This window comes from Capricornis sumatraensis, chromosome 17, assembly GCF_032405125.1.
Source record: "Capricornis sumatraensis isolate serow.1 chromosome 17, serow.2, whole genome shotgun sequence".
Taxonomy (NCBI): Eukaryota; Metazoa; Chordata; class Mammalia; order Artiodactyla; family Bovidae; genus Capricornis; species Capricornis sumatraensis.
The window spans coordinates 42531291-42550774 of record NC_091085.1 but is presented as its reverse complement, the minus strand read 5'-3'; the positions used below and the strand labels follow the sequence as shown (position 1 = coordinate 42550774).

The following is a 19484-nucleotide window of genomic DNA, read 5'->3' as shown; positions in this document are numbered from 1 at the left end:
AAATGTCCTATAGGTATGTATGATTTTATTGTGAAAGTGTGTATATATTTTTTAAAAGAATATGTGAAGTAGCCTTTGTTCTTAGTTACTTTGGGCAGCTGAAGTTAATCTTTGTAACATCTATTTGGATCACTTTTAAATTCTATTCAAACAAAAATATGAAATTATGAAAAGTGACTGATAAATGACTACTCAGTATGTTTTATTTTTTGGCTGGTGTGTGGACCACATTTGAATCTGCAACCAATTCTAATTCTGACTCTAGGTGTGCAGAGATATGCCAATTCCTAGTATTAGCCCTTGACCGAAGGAGATAGAAGGCTGGTTCTTCCACCAGCTCTCAGCACTTTCCTGCAGCTAATCTCACTACTGCAGAGTTTAAATTTCAGGAGAGCCAAAAGGAACATTTCCTCTCTATCACAGATCTGTTGCCTGACGAGTTAATAGATAACAGAGTATGGAAGAAAGAAGAGATGCCATTTTATTTTTGTTTTGCCTTGAGAAATAATAGTTAGGAAGAAAATTATATGTGGGGATTCTGTGACACTTACAGTTTTTGCCATATAACCATGCTCCTATCTATAATTTTGTTCCTCTGTGCAAAGCTGATGGGATATCAAATGCTTTTCAAAGTTCTTCCAGCCCTATAGTTTTATATTTTGGACTGACTGGCTCTAATACATACTTCATGTATGAAGATGAGTGATATTATTCTGAAAATATAGTTTAATTTCACTTTTTATTAGTGTCTGTAAAATAACCTGAAAATGTGTTTTTTTTTCCTTCTCAATTTAAATGGTCTGGTAACATAATGCAAGCTTCATAAGTTTACTTTGCTGTATCCCTTTATGTTATTTTCATTTCCCAAGAATTTAGAATTTATTTTTGAATACTTTCTTTTAGGTGTTGCACCCAATCTTCCTACAATACCCTCAGCCTCAGATTTCAACACTGTCTTGTCTAGTGACCAGAATACTTTGGACGGGACACATTCTCAGCATAGCACTAGTCAGGATGATGTGGCAGGTGTAGAAGAAGCCAACCAAGGTTTTCCTGCTGTACAGCTTGCTGATGCTCAGGTGAGCCACTTCATTTTCCCCTAACTATAGTGACTGTGTATTAGGCAGTACTTAGCAGTTGGAACCATCAAGTGTGTGCATGTGGAATTCCATTGAAAATCTTTTTCCTTGCCTATCTGCCTAAACCCTTCATGTAAAAGGAGGAGCCTTTAAAAAGTACATAGGTTAATTATAAATACAAATTAAGCATATATAGATATTCATTAAACTGAAGAATGGTATATAGTTAGTCTGCCTCATACAGCAACATTCTTGTTATTTGGGGATAGAGACTGGCTAAATAATAGGACTAGAAACTTAAGTTTAATCATTTCCTACAGTTTTAAGTGTTCTGTGAAGGCTTGAGTGAGCAATGTGGAGGCATTGAAGATTTTAGAACAGAAGAATAATTGTACATGTGGAAATGTTGTATGGGTAGCAATGTGTTAAGTGGATTGAAATGGAGAAACTAGAAGTGAAAAGATGAGTTAATAAAATAGTTCACGGAAGTGGTAATGAAACTCTTAGCTTAGGTGGGCATGCCTTTGATAAGGTAAAAGAGAAATACAGTGGAGGTCTTATTTAATTGACTAAATGTGGGAAGTGGAAAACAAAATTCTCCAAGGCAAATGAGAGAGTGGGAGATAGGTATTTAGAAGTGTTATCTTTTCAGGATGAAGGAGACCTGAGCATATTTTTTATTTAGGACGAATTAAGAGAGTTCTAAAAAAAATAAACGGCAAACTGATAGAGAAAGATTCAGAGAGGGATGAGAAGTGTTGGAATTTAGAGTCCTTTATAGAGAGAGATAACTTTTTGACATAAAATGTACTTTTTCCCCTGAGAATGTTTGGGAAGGCAGTATGGACAATTCATAACTGTACTGATAAGTTTGCAAATTTACAGCCTCAGTTTTCTATCACAGTAGGAGGTGATTTACATTAAGAAATGTGTCAGGCACTTTTAAACTTTTTTGAGATTTACTTCTTCAATACTCCAATAAATTGGAGTCTATTTTAGGGATTTTTTCAATTTTTTTTTTTTTAAGAGAAAAGAAATAATTTTTTATGTTTGTTTTGGCCTGGATAAACATTCATGGTATTTATTAGCATCCAATACACATTTTTAGAGACAACTATAGCATTTTAAATATAAAACTCTAAAATCGACCAGAGACAGTAATATTAAGTAATACAATAAAAAACTATGTAAGGTGATTTAAATATATATAAAGGTTGGAGTGAAATTGAAAGAGAGCTCACCACAGATCCACAGAAGGATTACCAAATACTGCTGAAAGTCTAGTTATTTAGAACCTCTTATTGTGCTTATTAGCTTAGCTATAGGAATAGAACTACTCTTGCCTAGAAAATCCCATGGGCGGAGAAGCCTGGTAGGCTGTAGTCCATGGGGTTGCGAAGAGTCGGACATGACTGAGCGACTTCACCTTCACTTCTCACTTTCATGCATTGGAGAAGGAAATGGCAACCCACTCCAGTGTTCTTGCCTGGAGAATCCCAGGGACGGGGGAGCCTGGTGGGCTGCTGTCTATGGGGTCGCACAGAGTCAGACATGACTGAAGCGACTTAGCAGCAGTAGCAGCAGCAGGAATAGAAGAGGATTAATCCAAAGCAGATGTAGCAAGATAAGTGAGGTGATAAGATGTAATATGCAGTCTTGGAAATTGCTGAAAAGGAGTTTAAGGTAAGAATATGAGAGAAAAAGGAAGTCCCCTAACTTCGGAATTAAAGCATTGGTTATTTCCATGGCCAGAGAAGGCTTTTAGGATGGTAATCTGGGATGGGAGAAGGAAAGAACTAAAATGACTGGTGGGTTTGCATGATTAACTAGGGGTCATACAGATAACAAAGATTAGGAAAGATGGAGGATGGCTTGAACCTTGAAGAGTGTTTCCTTTGGGATGAAAGATCAAATCCAAGAAAGAGTAAACCCAAGAAAGCGTATGCCAAGCAAATATACAAGGGAGAGAAAAATTCTCCCTAAATTTCCAGTATAGAGTGAATTGTCCGAATTCTGTCATTCTGGACCTTCAGGCATTCACAGGAGTAGTAAGTAGCCTGTCTTCCTAAGCACAAACAAATGAGGTGACATAGAGACAAGTGAAAATGTAGACTGGAGGCTCACTGCAAAAATGGCACATCTCCATTTTGACAGATTTTTTTTTAAGCTCAGGAAAAGAGAATGTGTGGTGAAAAAGATAAGGGAGTCAATGAAGGCAGTTTAGGATGTAGAAGAAGGAAAAGGAACCATGCAGCAGAGAATGAGTAGTCAGGATTATTATTACTGATCTACTGTGAATACATAGAGTTGCTTTTATTTGGGTTAGCACTTAGTGACTATGAGGTTCAGTTACCTAGAGACTTAGCCAGAGTGATGTATTTCCACAGCATATATGATACTTAAAATGTAAAAGTTCTTTGTCAGCAAATGTTAAATGACTTTTGCAACCAAGGGATACCATTTAAAAATAGATCGACTATGAAAAATACAACATATAAAATGCTTTTATATTAACAGCTAATTGATAAGCTCTTTTCTGAACCTTTTATAGCAGATATTTATGGAAACACAGTAGATATCCATGCCTTTTTTAAAATAAGAAGTAGAATGATTTAAACTAATTTTATTTTCCTTGTACTTTCACTCAAGCACAATCAAGGAACTTTGTGTTTATGATTAATGTGAAGATGGCTGGCACATAATAGGTGCTCAAAAATACTGTTTTAAGTAAAATTAGAACATATTTATTATACAAGGCCTTTTTTTCCCTTCACAGTATAGTAATAATATGTACTGAGATAATATGTAAGAAAAATAGCAACAATAAATGTTGAATTATAAACTGAGCTAATATAAATGTGTTATATCTTTTAGGTTGTTTTCAAACCTCTTCTGAGTCATACAGGGATACAGTCACAGGACACAATGCCACTCTGCTACCGAATGTACTTCGGAGAACACCTTTCATTTTCAGGGACTTTGGACTGCCTTAGAGCAGATATTGTGGATTCAGACACGGCCAAAGAGAGAAAAGGCAAAAGAGCAAGAAGGTGTCTTGCATTATTATTGGTTATATGTAAAAATTTGTACAGAAGTTGTAATATCTGCTTTTTAACTTTGCTTTCTTCTAGTGCTTATGCGGAAGTAATTTTAATAGCCTAATGAAAAGATAACTTCCGCTTAACAGAAATAGTTGCTACGTTTTCTTAATAATTTGTTGATTTTATCACTAGGTTGTGAGACCTATTTTTAGATATGTTTTTGTAAGATGTTAGTACATGTATGTTGTTGTTTAGTTGCTAAGTCATGTCTGTTTTGCGACCCCATGGACCATAGCCTTCCAGGCTCCTTGTCCATGGCATTTCCCAGGCACGAATACTGGGGTGAGTTGCCATTTCCTTCTGCAGGGGATCTCCTCGACCCAGGAATCGAATTCATGACTTCTGCATTGGCAGGTGGAATCTTTACCAGTGAGCCACCAGGGAAGCCATGAAAATTACATGTATCAGGGTCAGCCAAAGCACAAATGTTGATAAATATACTTTATTTACTGTTGTAGTAGTATTTTATGATCTTATGGATTAATTTTATATATTATTCTTAGAATTTATTCCTGACCTCCTTTCTGAGTTGACTGGTAGCAGGTAGTATTTTCCATTAAGAACAGAGTAGACGTCACGTTGAGAGTATAGCCTTGTCTTTCACAGTAGTGTGGTACCATAACAGTAACCAGGCAAGCTGAAACACTGCAGAAGTGACCTTAATGATTATTAAGATTAATGGGGAAAATTACCTTTGTTTTGTGACCTGGAAAAATATTTCTTAAAATATTAGAAAGTCTTTTACTGTTTATTATACATGTATAGGAAAATGAAAAATATAATAAAACTGATATTTTATGCATACAGTTTAAAACATTAGAAACATTTGAGAATTAAAATGTTTTCTTTTTTAAAAACTAGAGGGTAGTTTGTATAGTCCTTGTCTGCTTACATCATGTAGCTTACAACACAGAAGGAGCATCTTTTCTGTCCTTTGGCAAATGTCATACTCCATTCTAAGCAATTTCCAGTGTTTTATCTTTGCACTTTCAGTGTTGTAAAATGTCTTCACTAGTTCTTTTCAGCCCCCATCACTTTCTTTGGGATAGCTTCATCCCTTTTGTCATGACCACATCTTTATGCCAGTAAGTTTGCCTTCTCTGAGTTCCATGAGCTGCATATCTAGAGTTTCTAGATGGAAGTGCCAACATTTTCATACTCAGTTGTTTTCTTTTATAACTCCATTTACTTTCTGAAAATTTATTTTTATTGAGTTAATATTGATTTATAACATTATATATATATACACACACAACATTCTGTTTCTACTCTTGTATACACAACAGCATGCTTGCTACCAAAAGATTAGTTTCCTTTTGTCATACATCTGAGTTCCCTTACTCATTTTGTTCTCCCCTCCCTTACCTCAGCACCTACCTCTCTGGTAACCACTACTCTGTTCTTTGTATCTGTGTGTGTGTTTTGTTTGGTTTCGTTATTTATCTTATTTGCTTTTTGTTTTTTATATTTCACATGTGAAATATAAAATATTTCACAAGTGAAATCATACTGTATTTGTCTTTTTTTTTGATTTATTTCACTTAGCGTAATGCCATCAAGTTCCATCCATGTTGTTGTAGAGGACAAGGACTTCATCGTTTTTTTTATGCTGAGTAGTATTCTGTGTGTGTGTGCACTTTGTGTGTCTATCATATTTTCTTCATCCATTGGTGGGCACTTAGGTTGTTTTCATATCTTGGCCATTGTAAATAATGCTGTGATGAATACAGAGGTACATATATCTTTTAGAATTAGTGTTTTTGTATTCTTCGGAAAAACACCCAGAAGTAAGAAAACTGGATCATAAGGTGGTTCTAATCTTAATTTTTGGAGGAATCTCTATATACTATATCCCATAGTGGTATACCAATTTATATTCCCACCAACAGTGTATGAGAATCCTTTTTCTCCACATCCTTGCCAACACTTGTTATTTCTCACACTTGTTTTTGATGATAGCTATTCTAACATACATAAGGTGATATCTCATCATGGTTTTGATTTGTATTTAATAATCAGTGATGTTGAAAATCTTTTCATGTGCCTGCTGGCCATCTGTATGTCTTCTCTGGAAAAATACCCATTTATGACTGAGTGACTAACACATACCACCCATTTTTAATCATTTTTAAAATTACTGAATTGTATGTAAGTGTGATTTGGACTCGACGTAGAATAAGATCAAGAAAGAAGACTTAAGGCCGATTATTTTGCTAACAAGTTAATAAAGACTATGATTCTGGGGAAAAAGAAAAAAAACCTTGTCACTTTCTTTTTTTTTTTCCACATTTTTAGGCAAGGCCATGTGAATCTTCCTCCACTTGAGTTCAAACCGGCATTGATGTTGGAAACCTTTAGCATCAGCGCTGTTGTAATGGAAAAATCCGTGTGCACCCCTCAGAACTCTACCAGTGCTCTTTCTTTTCATGATCTCAATAAGCGTTATTATAATACTTTTCACTGCAACTTTACTATTTCCTGTCAGTCAATAAGCCAGCATGTAGATATGGCTTTAGTTCGTCTCATTCATCAATTTAGTACAATGATAGACGACATCAAAGCGACTCAGACTGACATTAAACTTAGCAGGTATACAGCCGGATCAGCTTCCCCAACACCTACTTTCAAAACCAGAAAACACCGGGACTTCCGCTCATCCGACTTCAGCCGCAGTTCTAGGGGAAGTCTTAACGGTGGCAATAGAGTAAATAATACAAAGAACAAACGAACCAACAACGAGAATAACAAAAAGGAGTCTCGAAACAAAAATTCATTAGGAAGATCTGAAAGAAGAACTTCAAAAGTGTCTAGGAAAGGTTCAAAAGATGTGGTGGATCATATGACTATCCACATGGATGACTCTGATTCAATTACGGTATCAGAACAAAGCGAGCCTTCAGCTGAGTGCTGGCAGAATATGTATAAATTGCTTAACTTCTATTCACTTATCTCTGATCCAACAGGAATACTGGAAAAATCTTCAGAAACATTTGGACCAGCAGGTAATGGATATTTTTATATTAAAAAAATCTGTTTAGAACAGCAATAATACTAAAAAAATATTGAAAAAAAGACCGGTTATTCATCGTGTATTCTTATTGTTATAAGAAATGGGTAATTGAAAGCATAGAATTGGCAGTCACCAAGGAGAGAGAACAGTGATGGTGATCAGATATTCTACTGCCCCTTTTCCCATCCTTTCTAACTTTTACACAGTCAGCTCTTAAAGAATTCGGATAGACCTGCTTTCAAATACCTGAGTCTCCTATTTAATTTCAAATATGACCATGGGAAAATAGTGGAAATTTTCAAAAATCATTTTGGTGGAGAAGAGGACAAAGAGGGCTAGTTTGGAGTGTAAAGGAAAGAAAAACAAGGTAGCGTCCTTCCATTTTGCAGTATCTAAGCCCACATATTTCCATTTACTTAAAGGAGTTCGGAGCCCTACAGAGCCGACATGTAAAGTTGTGTTTGAGAATGAACAAGACAATACTAGTGTGACTAAGAGGAAACGTAGTTTGGTCACTGCTGAACCTCAGCATGTTACTCTGATAGTGTTTGGGATTGGCATGGTGAACCGCACACACCTGGAGGCAGACATTGGTGGGCTAACAATGGAATCGGAACTGAAGAGGATTCATGGCAGTTTTACGCTTAAGGAAAAAATGAAAGGTATGATAACATCCTGATACTGGAGTGCCACTTTTCTGAAGAAAGCCAATGCCATGTCTCATAAATTCCTACGTGGTGATTTTTCTTCAGAAAATGGAACTTCCCATTTATATGGATCAAGAGTGCTAGTGTACATAGTTTTTTCCTATTCTTAATGGTTTAAAATTTTTCTAAATATTCTGTGCTGCTAGTTCTGAGATTTAAAATGTCATTGGGCTATTTAATGGCATTAGGCTCTTTAATGCATGAATGGCATCGTAAACTACATATTTTGCATTATTCCAGTTTTGACACATAACACATACATATATGTGAATGGATGGAAAGAAAAAACCTTCAAGGAAATTTTTTAAAAATTTGTTCTGGAATAGTTTAAATTTCATTGTATCTTTAAAATTATCTTTTGTCACTGAATGTATTATGGATGAAATGAAATTTTAATATGAAGTGCAACTAAATTTCCAGAATTCATAGTTGGTTTTTTTTTCCCCACATTTTAAGATGTTTTACATCAAAAGATGACCGAGACATGTGCCACTGCTCATATTGGTGGGGTTAATATTGTGCTGCTTGAAGGGATTACACCAAATATACAGTAAGTGTGTTGTCTTTTTGATTATTAAAGTTGTTTGTTATAGTTTTATAGGAAACTTAAAATTCACTGGATGAATCCCGTACCTAGTAAGGCTTGCGGTTTATATAATATTGCCAGATACGGTGATTCTATCACTAAGAATGTCACCAAATGAATTTTTTTTCAGAAAAAATTATTTGCTCTCTTTATAAAATTGGTTTACTGCCAGTCCTGCCACCCTAAAAAACTGACTGCCGGTACATTTTAAGATTGTGTAACAGGAAAAATGATTACAGTGTAAATTTCAGCTAAACATATAAGATGCAAGAGATCACATTGCCGGCGACGGAATGAAACACAAACACTGCAGAGTGGTTTAAATCTTTATATTTTAACACTTGCTTCTTACAGCTGCTTTATTTTATATCCCTTGCACAACAACCTACAAGGCAAGCTGCCAAGCACTATGATTCCGAGACTATACAGTGCGCAGGCGCAGGGCAAAATAACCTTTACCTTGACTTATTTACTGCAGCTAAGACTTTGTTTTGGGGAACTTCCTTATCAACTTAGAATCCGTTTTGTCCCAGGGTCTGTTCCTTTTGAGGAATCAGAGAAACATCCTTATGTGCAAGAAATGTTCTTTTCCCACGGGAACAAACAGGATTCTTAGCTGAACATCTCGTTTGCAAGAATGTTCAGCTCAGGTTGAGAGTCTCGTTTGCAAGCACTTCTCAACCTTCCTTAAACCTAGTTCCCTACACTGGGCAGAACATCTCGTTTGCAAGATGTTCAGCCCTGGTTGAGAGTCTCGTTTGCAAGCACTTCTCAACCTTCTTTATACCTTGTTCCCTACATCACATAACTCAAATAAGTAAAACAAAATTATAATCAGAAAATAGGCTGTCTCTTGATTTTACTAACTAATCATTACCCAGTATTCATGCTGGGTTTCAAAACTTTATCTTGCCATTTTTTCTTTTAAAGTATTTAACAATAAAGCCTATGAGACCCTCCTAATAGTATAAATAAGCTTTCTACAGTGAGTATACCATTCCATATTGCTTTTCTTTTGACTCTTTGCTCTCACCTTTTCATGTTCTCTTTGTGGATCTGTCCAAAATTGTTCTAATAATAATTACCTTTACACATGATATTTAGATCACTAATTAGTTGTCAATACATTTAACCATTGACTTTGCTCATACACTTGGGAATATATACCTTCATTCCTAACTTCCCTTCAGTGGAGCAGTTTTATACTATAACTACAAATTGTATTTTGATAATTTAGTCAATTTTGAGAATTTGCTCATTTTTAGTAACTAGTTAATGTCCTGCTATTGTCCCTTAAAGCATCTGTCATGCTAAATATTGACAAAATAGAGGATCTAGTTCAGTGTTATAAAACTTAAATATTAGTCAAAAATTGACTTATTACAGGTCTATTCATGACATTTCATACATGGGTAATATGATGACTGTCTTGGGGAACATTTCCTGAAATGGATGTGTAAATCTTGCTGGAGCAGTTTCGACTTGTGTATCTAGAACCAAAGAGTATATTTCATTATAGCTGCTTAAATGGTCCAGATCACATTTCCTAAGCTGGCTTTCTAAAGACCAGAAATTCCAGTAGTTGTGAGATAAGATATTTTCTGACCATTCAGAATGGGAGGAGGGGTAGTATTATGTATAATTACAATCTAAAGGAGCATCTATTGTGGACCAGGAACCTCATATACATTATTTAGTCCTCACTACAATCCTATTAACTGGAGCGGTTTTATCCCCACTGTAATAAATCGAGATTCGGAAAGATCAGAGTGTTTTCCTAAAATGCTGCAAGTCATACAGTCAGGAAGAAGAGGTGCCTGAATCGCCACACCTTCTACCTCACTATGATGCTTCAAAGAAAGTCACCACAGACTTAGGTTTCATGATTCCTTTGTTGACTCTGAATTTAAAGTATCATGGTTACTTTAACCTATTCAGAAATATAACAGATTTCCTTAAATGTCTCCTGTGTTTTATTTACTCCATCCTCTCAAAACTCTTATCTCCATTAGCTAAGAGAAGGCTTCAAATAGTCTCTAAATTTGCAAAACATATTTATAAAATAATTTTTTAATTATTAGTTGATATTTTTTTGCCTCTAAAAAAAGAGGTCAAGCCAGATCCCTTAACTTTTTCATTAAAAAAATAAAACTTTATTTATTACTCGCTACCAAACTCTAATAGTGTTAATAAGACTTTCTGAATTTATTCTTTGGGTTTTCATTTCTAGTTTCAATTAAAAGGAAATGGAACTTCAAAAAGTTGAAAAAGTTCTTCGAGTGAAAATTTTTAAAATGGGAAATAAAAGCTTTCCAGATGATTGGTCATATTGTAACTAATTTATGCATGAATGTTTATTTGCTTCCTTTTTGTTTTCCTGCTTTCTCTTGAATCTTCATCTGTAGACTGGAGGATTTTCCTACATCTCCTACAAGCACAGCCAAACAAGAGTTTCTGTATGTCATTATTATTCTTTTTCATGGACTTTGTGATTAACATTGTATTGGATAGTTTTAGAGATGAAATATTAATATTTAGATTATCTGCATGGCTGTGAATGTGTGTAGTTAGTTATTATTTTGTAGCTTTAATATAGATCCTTTCATAGATTATACAGTTTGTTAATATTCATGGAAGACACACAGGTAAGAACTACCTTTTTGGTAATTCATATCTTGTTTTATTGTTGAAATATTCAAAATTGTAGTTTTATGTTGCTTTGTGCTAAGACCTGTTAATATTAAAATTTATATTATCACAAATCCTCATTAATATTGGATGTGATAATCGAAGCTGAAATTTTTAACTTTGCAAGAGAGTTTTGACAGGTTTGCAAAACTAATTATTAAAACACTAATATATGAAAATATCTACATTGCTCATCCTTCTAATTCTGTCTTTAAGATGGAGAGAGTTTGCTGCTCTATTGTCAAATTTTATATGTGGCTTTTGTACTGTATATACTTTAATATTTTTGACTGGCTTGATTTTACCTATGTATATCTGATATTTTGTGGCAGTGAGCTATACCAAGCATTACATATAAGTATTTGTCATATGAATCTTACCACCATGACAATTTAGTATGTTACTTAGCACTGATTATTTATTTGAATATTTTCTATAAAATTCAAGTATGCTGAATAAATTTAGTTAAATCTGCATATTTTGTTCTAGGCTAGTAAGATTATCAATAACTAGTGAGATTTATTTCAGTGTGTATTGATAATAGGCCATAGACAAAATATCATCAATCAACAACCCTTTTTGGAGATTATCTGTGATCTATATCACTTCATCAGCCAACTAAAGTACTAATAAAGAATAAATGCATTAATACTAAATTAGAAAATTGATTATTTTTTGGAAACCACTCTTCCATATTAATATCATGTTAAAAGGTATAGAAAAAAAATAGCGATTTCCACTTTAGTATTTGTAATAGCTAGAGAAGATTGATTGTTTCTTTTTTTATCACTGAGTTCTCTGGATGTATAACAAAAAAATACACATGGCTTTAGAAAGGATGCTTTTTAATGACTGAAGATCACATCTTCATCCACTCAACTAATTAGGATTCTAGGTTACAAATTATTGTCTGCACACTCTGTTAGGTTTCAGAGATGGAACGGTAAGCAAATGAGAGGTAGTTCTGTCATAATATCACTTTATAAGCCTACTCCCTCCTCTTTCAGGCCTTCCTGCTAGGAGAGTTAACATATAAAGTACAATTGCCAAATAGGAAAGACAGTTCCAGTGATTTTTAATAGATAACTAGACAATATGTGATCATAACACTCTGTGTCCCCACTGTAGAGATTTTCAGGCAAAACTGAATTGAGGCAGGCAGCATGGGTCAGGTGCCTTCCTTTTCCTGCCCTAAAGTTTGGGCCTGATTGGTCAAGGAAATAGGGTGGGGTTGGAGATAGAGATAATGAGGCCCTGAATTAAATCCTCAAATTCTTAACCTGCATGGATAAGCATGGCTGGTCTACCTATAAGGCCCTATTGTCTGGACACAAGAAAAAGAAGATGAGGGAAACTCCTTGCCTCATTAGACACTGTGGTCGTTATAACTTAGGTTCAGAGTGCATCTAGCAGAACTTTGTCAAACAGACCAGCACTGGCAATGAATTCTCAAACCAAACTTCTTGGTCACTTGCTGTGAACTTTTTGCATATATGAGGCATGCCTGGCATGCTATAGGTTTTTATAGTTATCTGTTTAAAAAGACTTTGACCACTTCTTTCCTGTGTAAAAGTTTACTACATGTTTCATGATACAGATTAAGGCACAGATCTTTAAAGAGTTAAAATAGAGTTGCTGCTGCTGCTACTGCTGCTAAGTCACTTCAGTCGTGTCTGACTCTGTGCGACCCCATAGATGGCAGCCCACCAGGCTCCCCTGTCCCTGGGATTCTCCAGGCAAGAACACTGGAGTGGGTTGCCATTTCCTTCTCCAGTGCATGAAAGTGAAAAGTGAAAGTGAAGTTACTCAGTCGTGTCCGACCCTCAGCGATCCCATGGACTGCAGCCTTCCAGCCTCCTCTGTCCATGGGATTTTCCAGGCAAGAGTACCGGAGAGGGGTGCCATTGCCTTCTCTGTAAAATAGAGTTATGAATAGTTAATTCATTTGGCAGCTTGTAAATTGTTTAATTCCACATTCTGGGTCTCCTTACATCTTTAACATGTACCGTATGACAAGAGTTAATCAGATTCTCTGCAGTGTCTGGCTCAGTTTGATCAGTGTAGAACTATCCTGTTGTCTAGCTCCAAGAAACATTACTCACGCTATAGTCATGGGCATCATTTATGTAGCCTCCAGTGTGAATGATGCCCTCTGGAGTTGGGCAACACAGAGTCCTTGAAATTCTTAACATCACAGTTTCCACTGGTAATACCACAGATCTGCAGTAGCAGAGAAGTCAGCGCTTTCTATTCTGACATTTGGTGTATAATTGAAAATCAAGGGTTGTGTATAGGCTACTATAATCAAAAGTAACATTTAAGGAGACTTCTATAGATTATAAAAGTAAAACAGTAAGATAGGTGTAGAATTTCTTGACTGTCATGATGACAAGATTTCTTTGTAAATTTATGCTTAGTTTTATTCAGTAAGTGAATGCTATTCACAAGTATAAAGTCCTTTGCATTTTAGCATCATCTAAGTGTTTTGGCTTATATTGAAATTGATTTTAAAATGGAATCATTTAATTATTAGAATAGTTAAGATTCAAAATTCAGTAACTAGTCAGCATTCTAAAATCTGCCATCATTCTGGTTAGAACAGTTCCATAGATTACTTTTTTCCTTCCTCTAATCAGTGATAGTCTTTGAAAGCAGTTTCCTTTGAAGAAGAAGGCAGATATAGTTCTGTAGTAATCATTTTTGAAGTTAGTATATTACCTGGATTTCACTATTTGTAAATAATCAAAACTTCTGATAGAACCACTCTTAACGCTTCTCAAGATTTGTTCTAATATAAGTTAAATGTAATGCATTGATTCCTTAGGTCCTTGAGACTATAAATAGTCAATGAATCCTTTGTAGCCTAAGTAGAGATAAATATATGTGAACTGATCTGTAGTTTATATGAAATTTGCACTTTGTGTGTTTTGCTTACTCTGTTGTCAAGTATCCTGTGCCCATTTGAAAGATAACGTTTATGCTAAGCTTTCAGTTTATGACAGGGCCTTTAGTGGTGTACTTCATTGACATGAATCTTTCTGTTGTCTGTGTCAGGACTGCTTCATCATGACCTTTACATACATGATTTTCACAACATGCTATCTGTGGAATCTCACAGTTGTAGCGTTGAGTCATTCTTCTGCTGTACTTCTTTCTGCTCATTTATTTCACAAAATTCAGTGAGTGTCTGCCATGTTCAAAGCATTTTTCTAGGTATTAGAAGGAAAAAACAAGAAACCAAGAAAGACAGTATTTCTATTTTATATCTGTACTGGTAAAACTTACCAATTTTTAACTAAGTAGTAGTTACTCTTTATGAATTGGACTTGTATCATTTCTTTGCCACTCACTGAAAAAAAAAATGGAAAATGCAAGTTGAATTTCATCTTTTTCATTAATTTCTTTTAACTTGTTAGCTGATTATAAGATTAATTTCTTTGACTGATTAGATTTTAAGAGGTATAATGGTGTTTTTCTTCCTTTTGAAGTTCACTGTCTATATTTTCTTAGTGGTTGTAGAGATGCCGGAAATAAGTTGAAGAAAAATGGAGTTCTGAATGGGGAAAAATAAAAATGGAATTTTGTGTTGTATATGTGTTATGTGTCAGTGTTCATTCTCTTCCATATAAGCACATAGATATTCTTCTGTAAACTCTTTATTAAAGAAATAGAATAATATTCCATATAAACAAAATAAAATGTATGTCAGTAGTTTTAGAAGATATTATTTCTTCAGTATGATTTAAATGCATGAAAAATCTTACTTACTTCAATAAATGATTTAAAAGCATTTGTCTTGCTCTCAAAATATATTTTCAAAATTTCTCTTTATTTGACCATATTTTAATGATCCTCCTTCTCTATTAATAGAACTGTAGTGAAATGTAGTATTGCCAAGTCTCAAGCCCTCTACAGTGCCCAGAGGGGATTGAAGACTAACAATGCCGCTGTGTTCAAAGTAGGAGCTATCAGCATCAATATTCCCCAGCACCCTGCCACCTTGCACAGCATGATGGTTCGAAGTTCTCACCAACTATCTAAGCAGATCTCAGATCTCATCAGACAGCCTTCTACAGCGTAAGTTATTTATTCAAGTTTTGTGATTCTGTATAGTATTTCATGTCATTTTTTGCTGTGTTAACAGTAGTTTGGAGGAAGACAGAGGTTACATCTGGAGTAGTGACTATTATGGATAGTGGGGCGAGTGAAAAGTAGCTAAACATGATTGTGGAAGAATCATATTGAAGTAGTGTGTTTTATTGAAGTAGTGTGTTATAGATGCAATTGTCAGTCTTTCATATTGCATCAGTAAAGCTTAGGAGAGCCTAAGGATTAGTGGACATTATAAAGGGGTACTACTAAAAGGCAAACTGAAAAATTCTACGACTGTAACAATCTTTATTTCCTTTAATTTCATTGAAATTTGTGACTACATAGATTTATAAAGTTGCAGGGCCATTTATGCCTCGTGCATGGTTTTGGGCTGTCCTTCATATGAAATTCTTGTACGTGGTTCAAGGAAGGATTTGATAGTGCCATTTGCGTATTTTAAAAGGCAGTGAATGGGACTGCAGAGTAACCTTTACCCAGGGTTTGTACTGCTGAGCTCTTTTCCTGGTCTCCAAAGCTGTTACTAATGAATAACTAATAAAAATTTAAGTAAAAGGTAAAAGTTTGCCTTGTTACATTTCCTTTTTTCCTAGTCTATAAGGCAGAAAGACATAGTGTGTTTTTTGATGGTGGCTTAAAGCAGTGATTTTTTTTTCCAGTTCTTTCTAGATCTTTAAATTCTGATGTAGTATTAATTCATGTCTAGTTGATTAAGTAGTAATGACTCACATGTTTTTCCTGTCACTGGAATATGAAATCCAGAATGTATATATGAGCCTTAGTTACAAAATTCTCTAAGGAATTTCTTCTTATTAGAATGTATTGGCAAACAGAGTGGAGTAGTTAGAAAAAAAATAAAGACTCTAGAGTCAACCTGCGTGTGTGCTCAGTCTCTAAGTCATGTCCAGTTCTTTGCAGACACAACTATAGCCTGCCAGGGTCCTTCTATCCATGGCATTTTCCAGGCAAGAATACTGGAGTGGGTTGCCATTTCCTTCTCCAGGGGATCTTCCCAACCCAGGGATTGAACTCACATCTCCTGCACTGGCAGGCGAGTTCTTTACCACTGAGCCACCAGGGAAGCCCAGAGTCAGACTGAGTGAGTTCAAAACTGATTTTACAACTTCATAGTTATGCTTCCTCATTGGTAAAATGAAGATACTAGTACCTACTCACAGGATTTTGTTTGATGAATAAATGATATGAAATGCACAAGGCACTAAGAATAGTACCTGGCACATAGGAGACATTCAAATAACTATTAATTGTTTTTGTTGATGTTAGTTATTATTATTCATAGTGGTAGTAATAATAGTGGCAAATAATCAACAGAATTGCATGATGGTCAAGTCATAGGATCTGGAATCAGACAAACTTCTGGTTTCACATTAATGATATGAATGATCTTGGGACAGCCTTAACATCCAGTTATATTGTTATTACTTCTTGTTTACTTTTCCAGATCATCATTTTTCAGTGGCTGTTTGAGGAAGACTTAATATGATCTGCTATTGAAAAGAAAACATGTTCACAGTTCATTTTTTGCTATTTTTCATTAAGAATTCCAATTTTATACAATTTTTATTTTTTATACAATTTAAATCTTAGTAGCTGTTCTGTTTGTGTCCCTTTTCCACCATTTAAACTTTATTTTTGCTTTATAGCCCACAGCCTGTAAAAGAAGATATTGCAACCCCCCTACCTTCTGAAAAAACACCAACAAGTGTTAATCAAACTCCTATTGAAACAAATGAATTTCCTCAGCTACCAGAAGGTTTAGAGAAAAAGCCTATCGTCCTTAAGTTCAGTGCCATGTTAGATGGTATAGCCATTGGCGCAGCACTTTTACCATCTCTGAAAGCAGAATACAAGATGGGACGAATGAGAAGCCACGGAATGACGGGTAACACTAAAGTTTGAATTCATTCTTAAAATTTATTAGTGGATTTGAGTATTAGTAATATTTTGGTGAAAGGCAAATTTGGTTTTATAGATTTATATGAAAATTTAAATAATTTTAATTAAAACACTTAAATTTCATTAACTGTTTTTAAAAATAGCAACACACTTCATTGAGTGACCATCATGGACCCTGTTTTCATTTGAAGTCTTTAGAGTTATCCACTATTTAGAGACCATTTCCAACTTAAGTTGAATACATTTTTACATCTGTTAGGTTCCTATAGCCTGAATAACTTGGTTTATTTTCACATTGAGTCTGTTTAGCTTTTATCAGAGGTTGTGTTTTGTGATCCTTACGTATCCTCTCCAAAAGCACTTTGCTTTTGTATTTTTTTCTGAAATGTATCCTATTTTTCAGTCTGTTAAAATTAAAATATTTTTCTCATTCTATCAACATTATAAATTACATTAATAGTTTAAAAACATATATACACATATGTGAATCAGTTCAGTTCAGTTGCTTAGTCATGTCTGACTCTTAGCGACCCCATGGACTGCAGCACACCAGGCCTCCATGTCCGTCACCAACTCACAGTGCATACTCAAACTCAGGTCCATAGACTTGATGATGCCATCCAACCATCTCTTCCTTTGTCTATGCCTTCTCCTCCTGCCTTCAATCTTTCCCAGCATCAGGGTCTTTTCCTGTGAGTCAGTTCTTCACATCAGGTGGCCAAAGTATTGGAGTTTCAGCTTCAGCATTAGTCCTTCCAATGAATAATCAGGACTGATTTCCTTTAGGATGAACTGCTTGGATCTCCCTGCAATCCAAGGACTCTCGAGAGCCTTCTCTGACACCATAGTTCAAAAGCATCAATTCTTTGGCACTCAGCTTTCTTTGTAGTCCAACTCTCACATCCATACATGACTACTGGGAAAACCATAGCTTTGACTAGCCAGACTTATGTTGGCAAAGTAATGTCTCTGCTTTTTAATATGCTGTCTAGCTTGGTCTTAGCTTTTCTTCCAAGGAACAAGCGTCTTCTAATTTTATGGCTGCAATCACCATCTGCAGTGATTTTGGAGCCCAAGAAAATAAAGTCTGTCACTTTTTCCATTTTTTCCCTATCTTTTTGCCATGAAGTGATGGGACCAGATGCCATGACTTAGTTTTCTGAATGTTGAGTTTTAAGCCAACTTTTTCACTCTCCTGTTTCACTTTCATCAAGAGGCTTTTTAGTTCTTCTTCACTTTCTGCCATAAGGATGGTGTCTTCTGCATATCTGAGGTTATTGATACTTTTCCTGGCAGTCTTGATTCCAGCTTGTGCTTCATCCAGCCCAGCATTTCTCATGATGTACTCTGCATATAAGGTAAATAACCAGGGTGACAGTAAACAGCCTTGATGTACTCCTTTCCCTATTTGGAGCCAGTCTGTTGTTCCATGTCTGGTTCTAACTGTTGCTTCTTTACCTGCCTACAGATTTCTCAGGAGGCAGGTCAGGTGGTCTGGTAGTCCCATCTCTTGAAGAATTTTCCACAGTTTGTTGTGATCCATACAGTCAAAGGCTTTGGCATAGTCAATAAAGCAGAAATAAGATGTTTTTCTGGAACTCTTCCTTTTTTGATGATCCAACATATGTTGGCAATTTGATCTCTGGTTCCTCTGCCTTTTCTAAAACCAGCTGGAACATCTGGAAGTTCACAGTTCACGTATTGCTGAAGCCTGGCTTGGAGAATTTTGAGCAATACTTTAGTAACGTGTGAGATGAGTGCAGGTGTGCGGTAGTTTGAGCATTCTTTGGCATTGCCTTTCTTTGGGATTGGAATGAAAACGGACCTTTTCCAGTCCTGTGGCCACTGCTGAGTTTTCTAAATTTGTTGGCATATTAAAGGCAGCAGTTTCACAGCATCATCTTTTAGGAATTGAAATTGTTCAACTGGAATTCTATCACCTCCACTAGTTTTGTTCTTATAGCAATGCTTCATAAGGCCGACTTTACTTTTCATTCCAGGATGTCTGGGTCTAGGTGAGTGATCATACCATTGTGGTTATCTGGGTCATGAAGATCTTTTTTGTATAGTTCTGTTGTGTATTCTTGCCACCTCTTCTTCATATCTTCTGCTTCCATTAGGTCCATACCATTTCTATCCTTTATTGTGTACATCTTTGCATGAAATGTTCCCTTTGTATCTCTAATTTTCTTAAAGAGATTTCTAGTCTTTCGCATTCTGTTATTTTCCTCTATTTCTTTGCACTGATCACTGAGGAAGGCTTTCTTATCTCTCCTTGCTATTCTT

At 35.4% G+C, this 19484-nt stretch overlaps 1 protein-coding gene across 2 annotated transcripts in view; it reads left to right on the top strand.

Annotated features, from left to right (window-relative positions):
• Positions 1-19484, top strand: part of BLTP1 (bridge-like lipid transfer protein family member 1) — a 183745-nt gene that overhangs the window by 100212 nt on the left and 64049 nt on the right. For both annotated transcript variants that reach the window (XM_068989706.1, XM_068989705.1), the window contains exons 43-50: positions 904-1079; positions 3954-4129; positions 6476-7182; positions 7613-7852; positions 8354-8447; positions 10889-10939; positions 15042-15248; positions 16946-17184. In XM_068989706.1, coding sequence (XP_068845807.1) covers positions 904-1079; positions 3954-4129; positions 6476-7182; positions 7613-7852; positions 8354-8447; positions 10889-10939; positions 15042-15248; positions 16946-17184 — 1890 coding nt within the window. The remainder of the gene's footprint in view (positions 1-903; positions 1080-3953; positions 4130-6475; positions 7183-7612; positions 7853-8353; positions 8448-10888; positions 10940-15041; positions 15249-16945; positions 17185-19484) is intronic.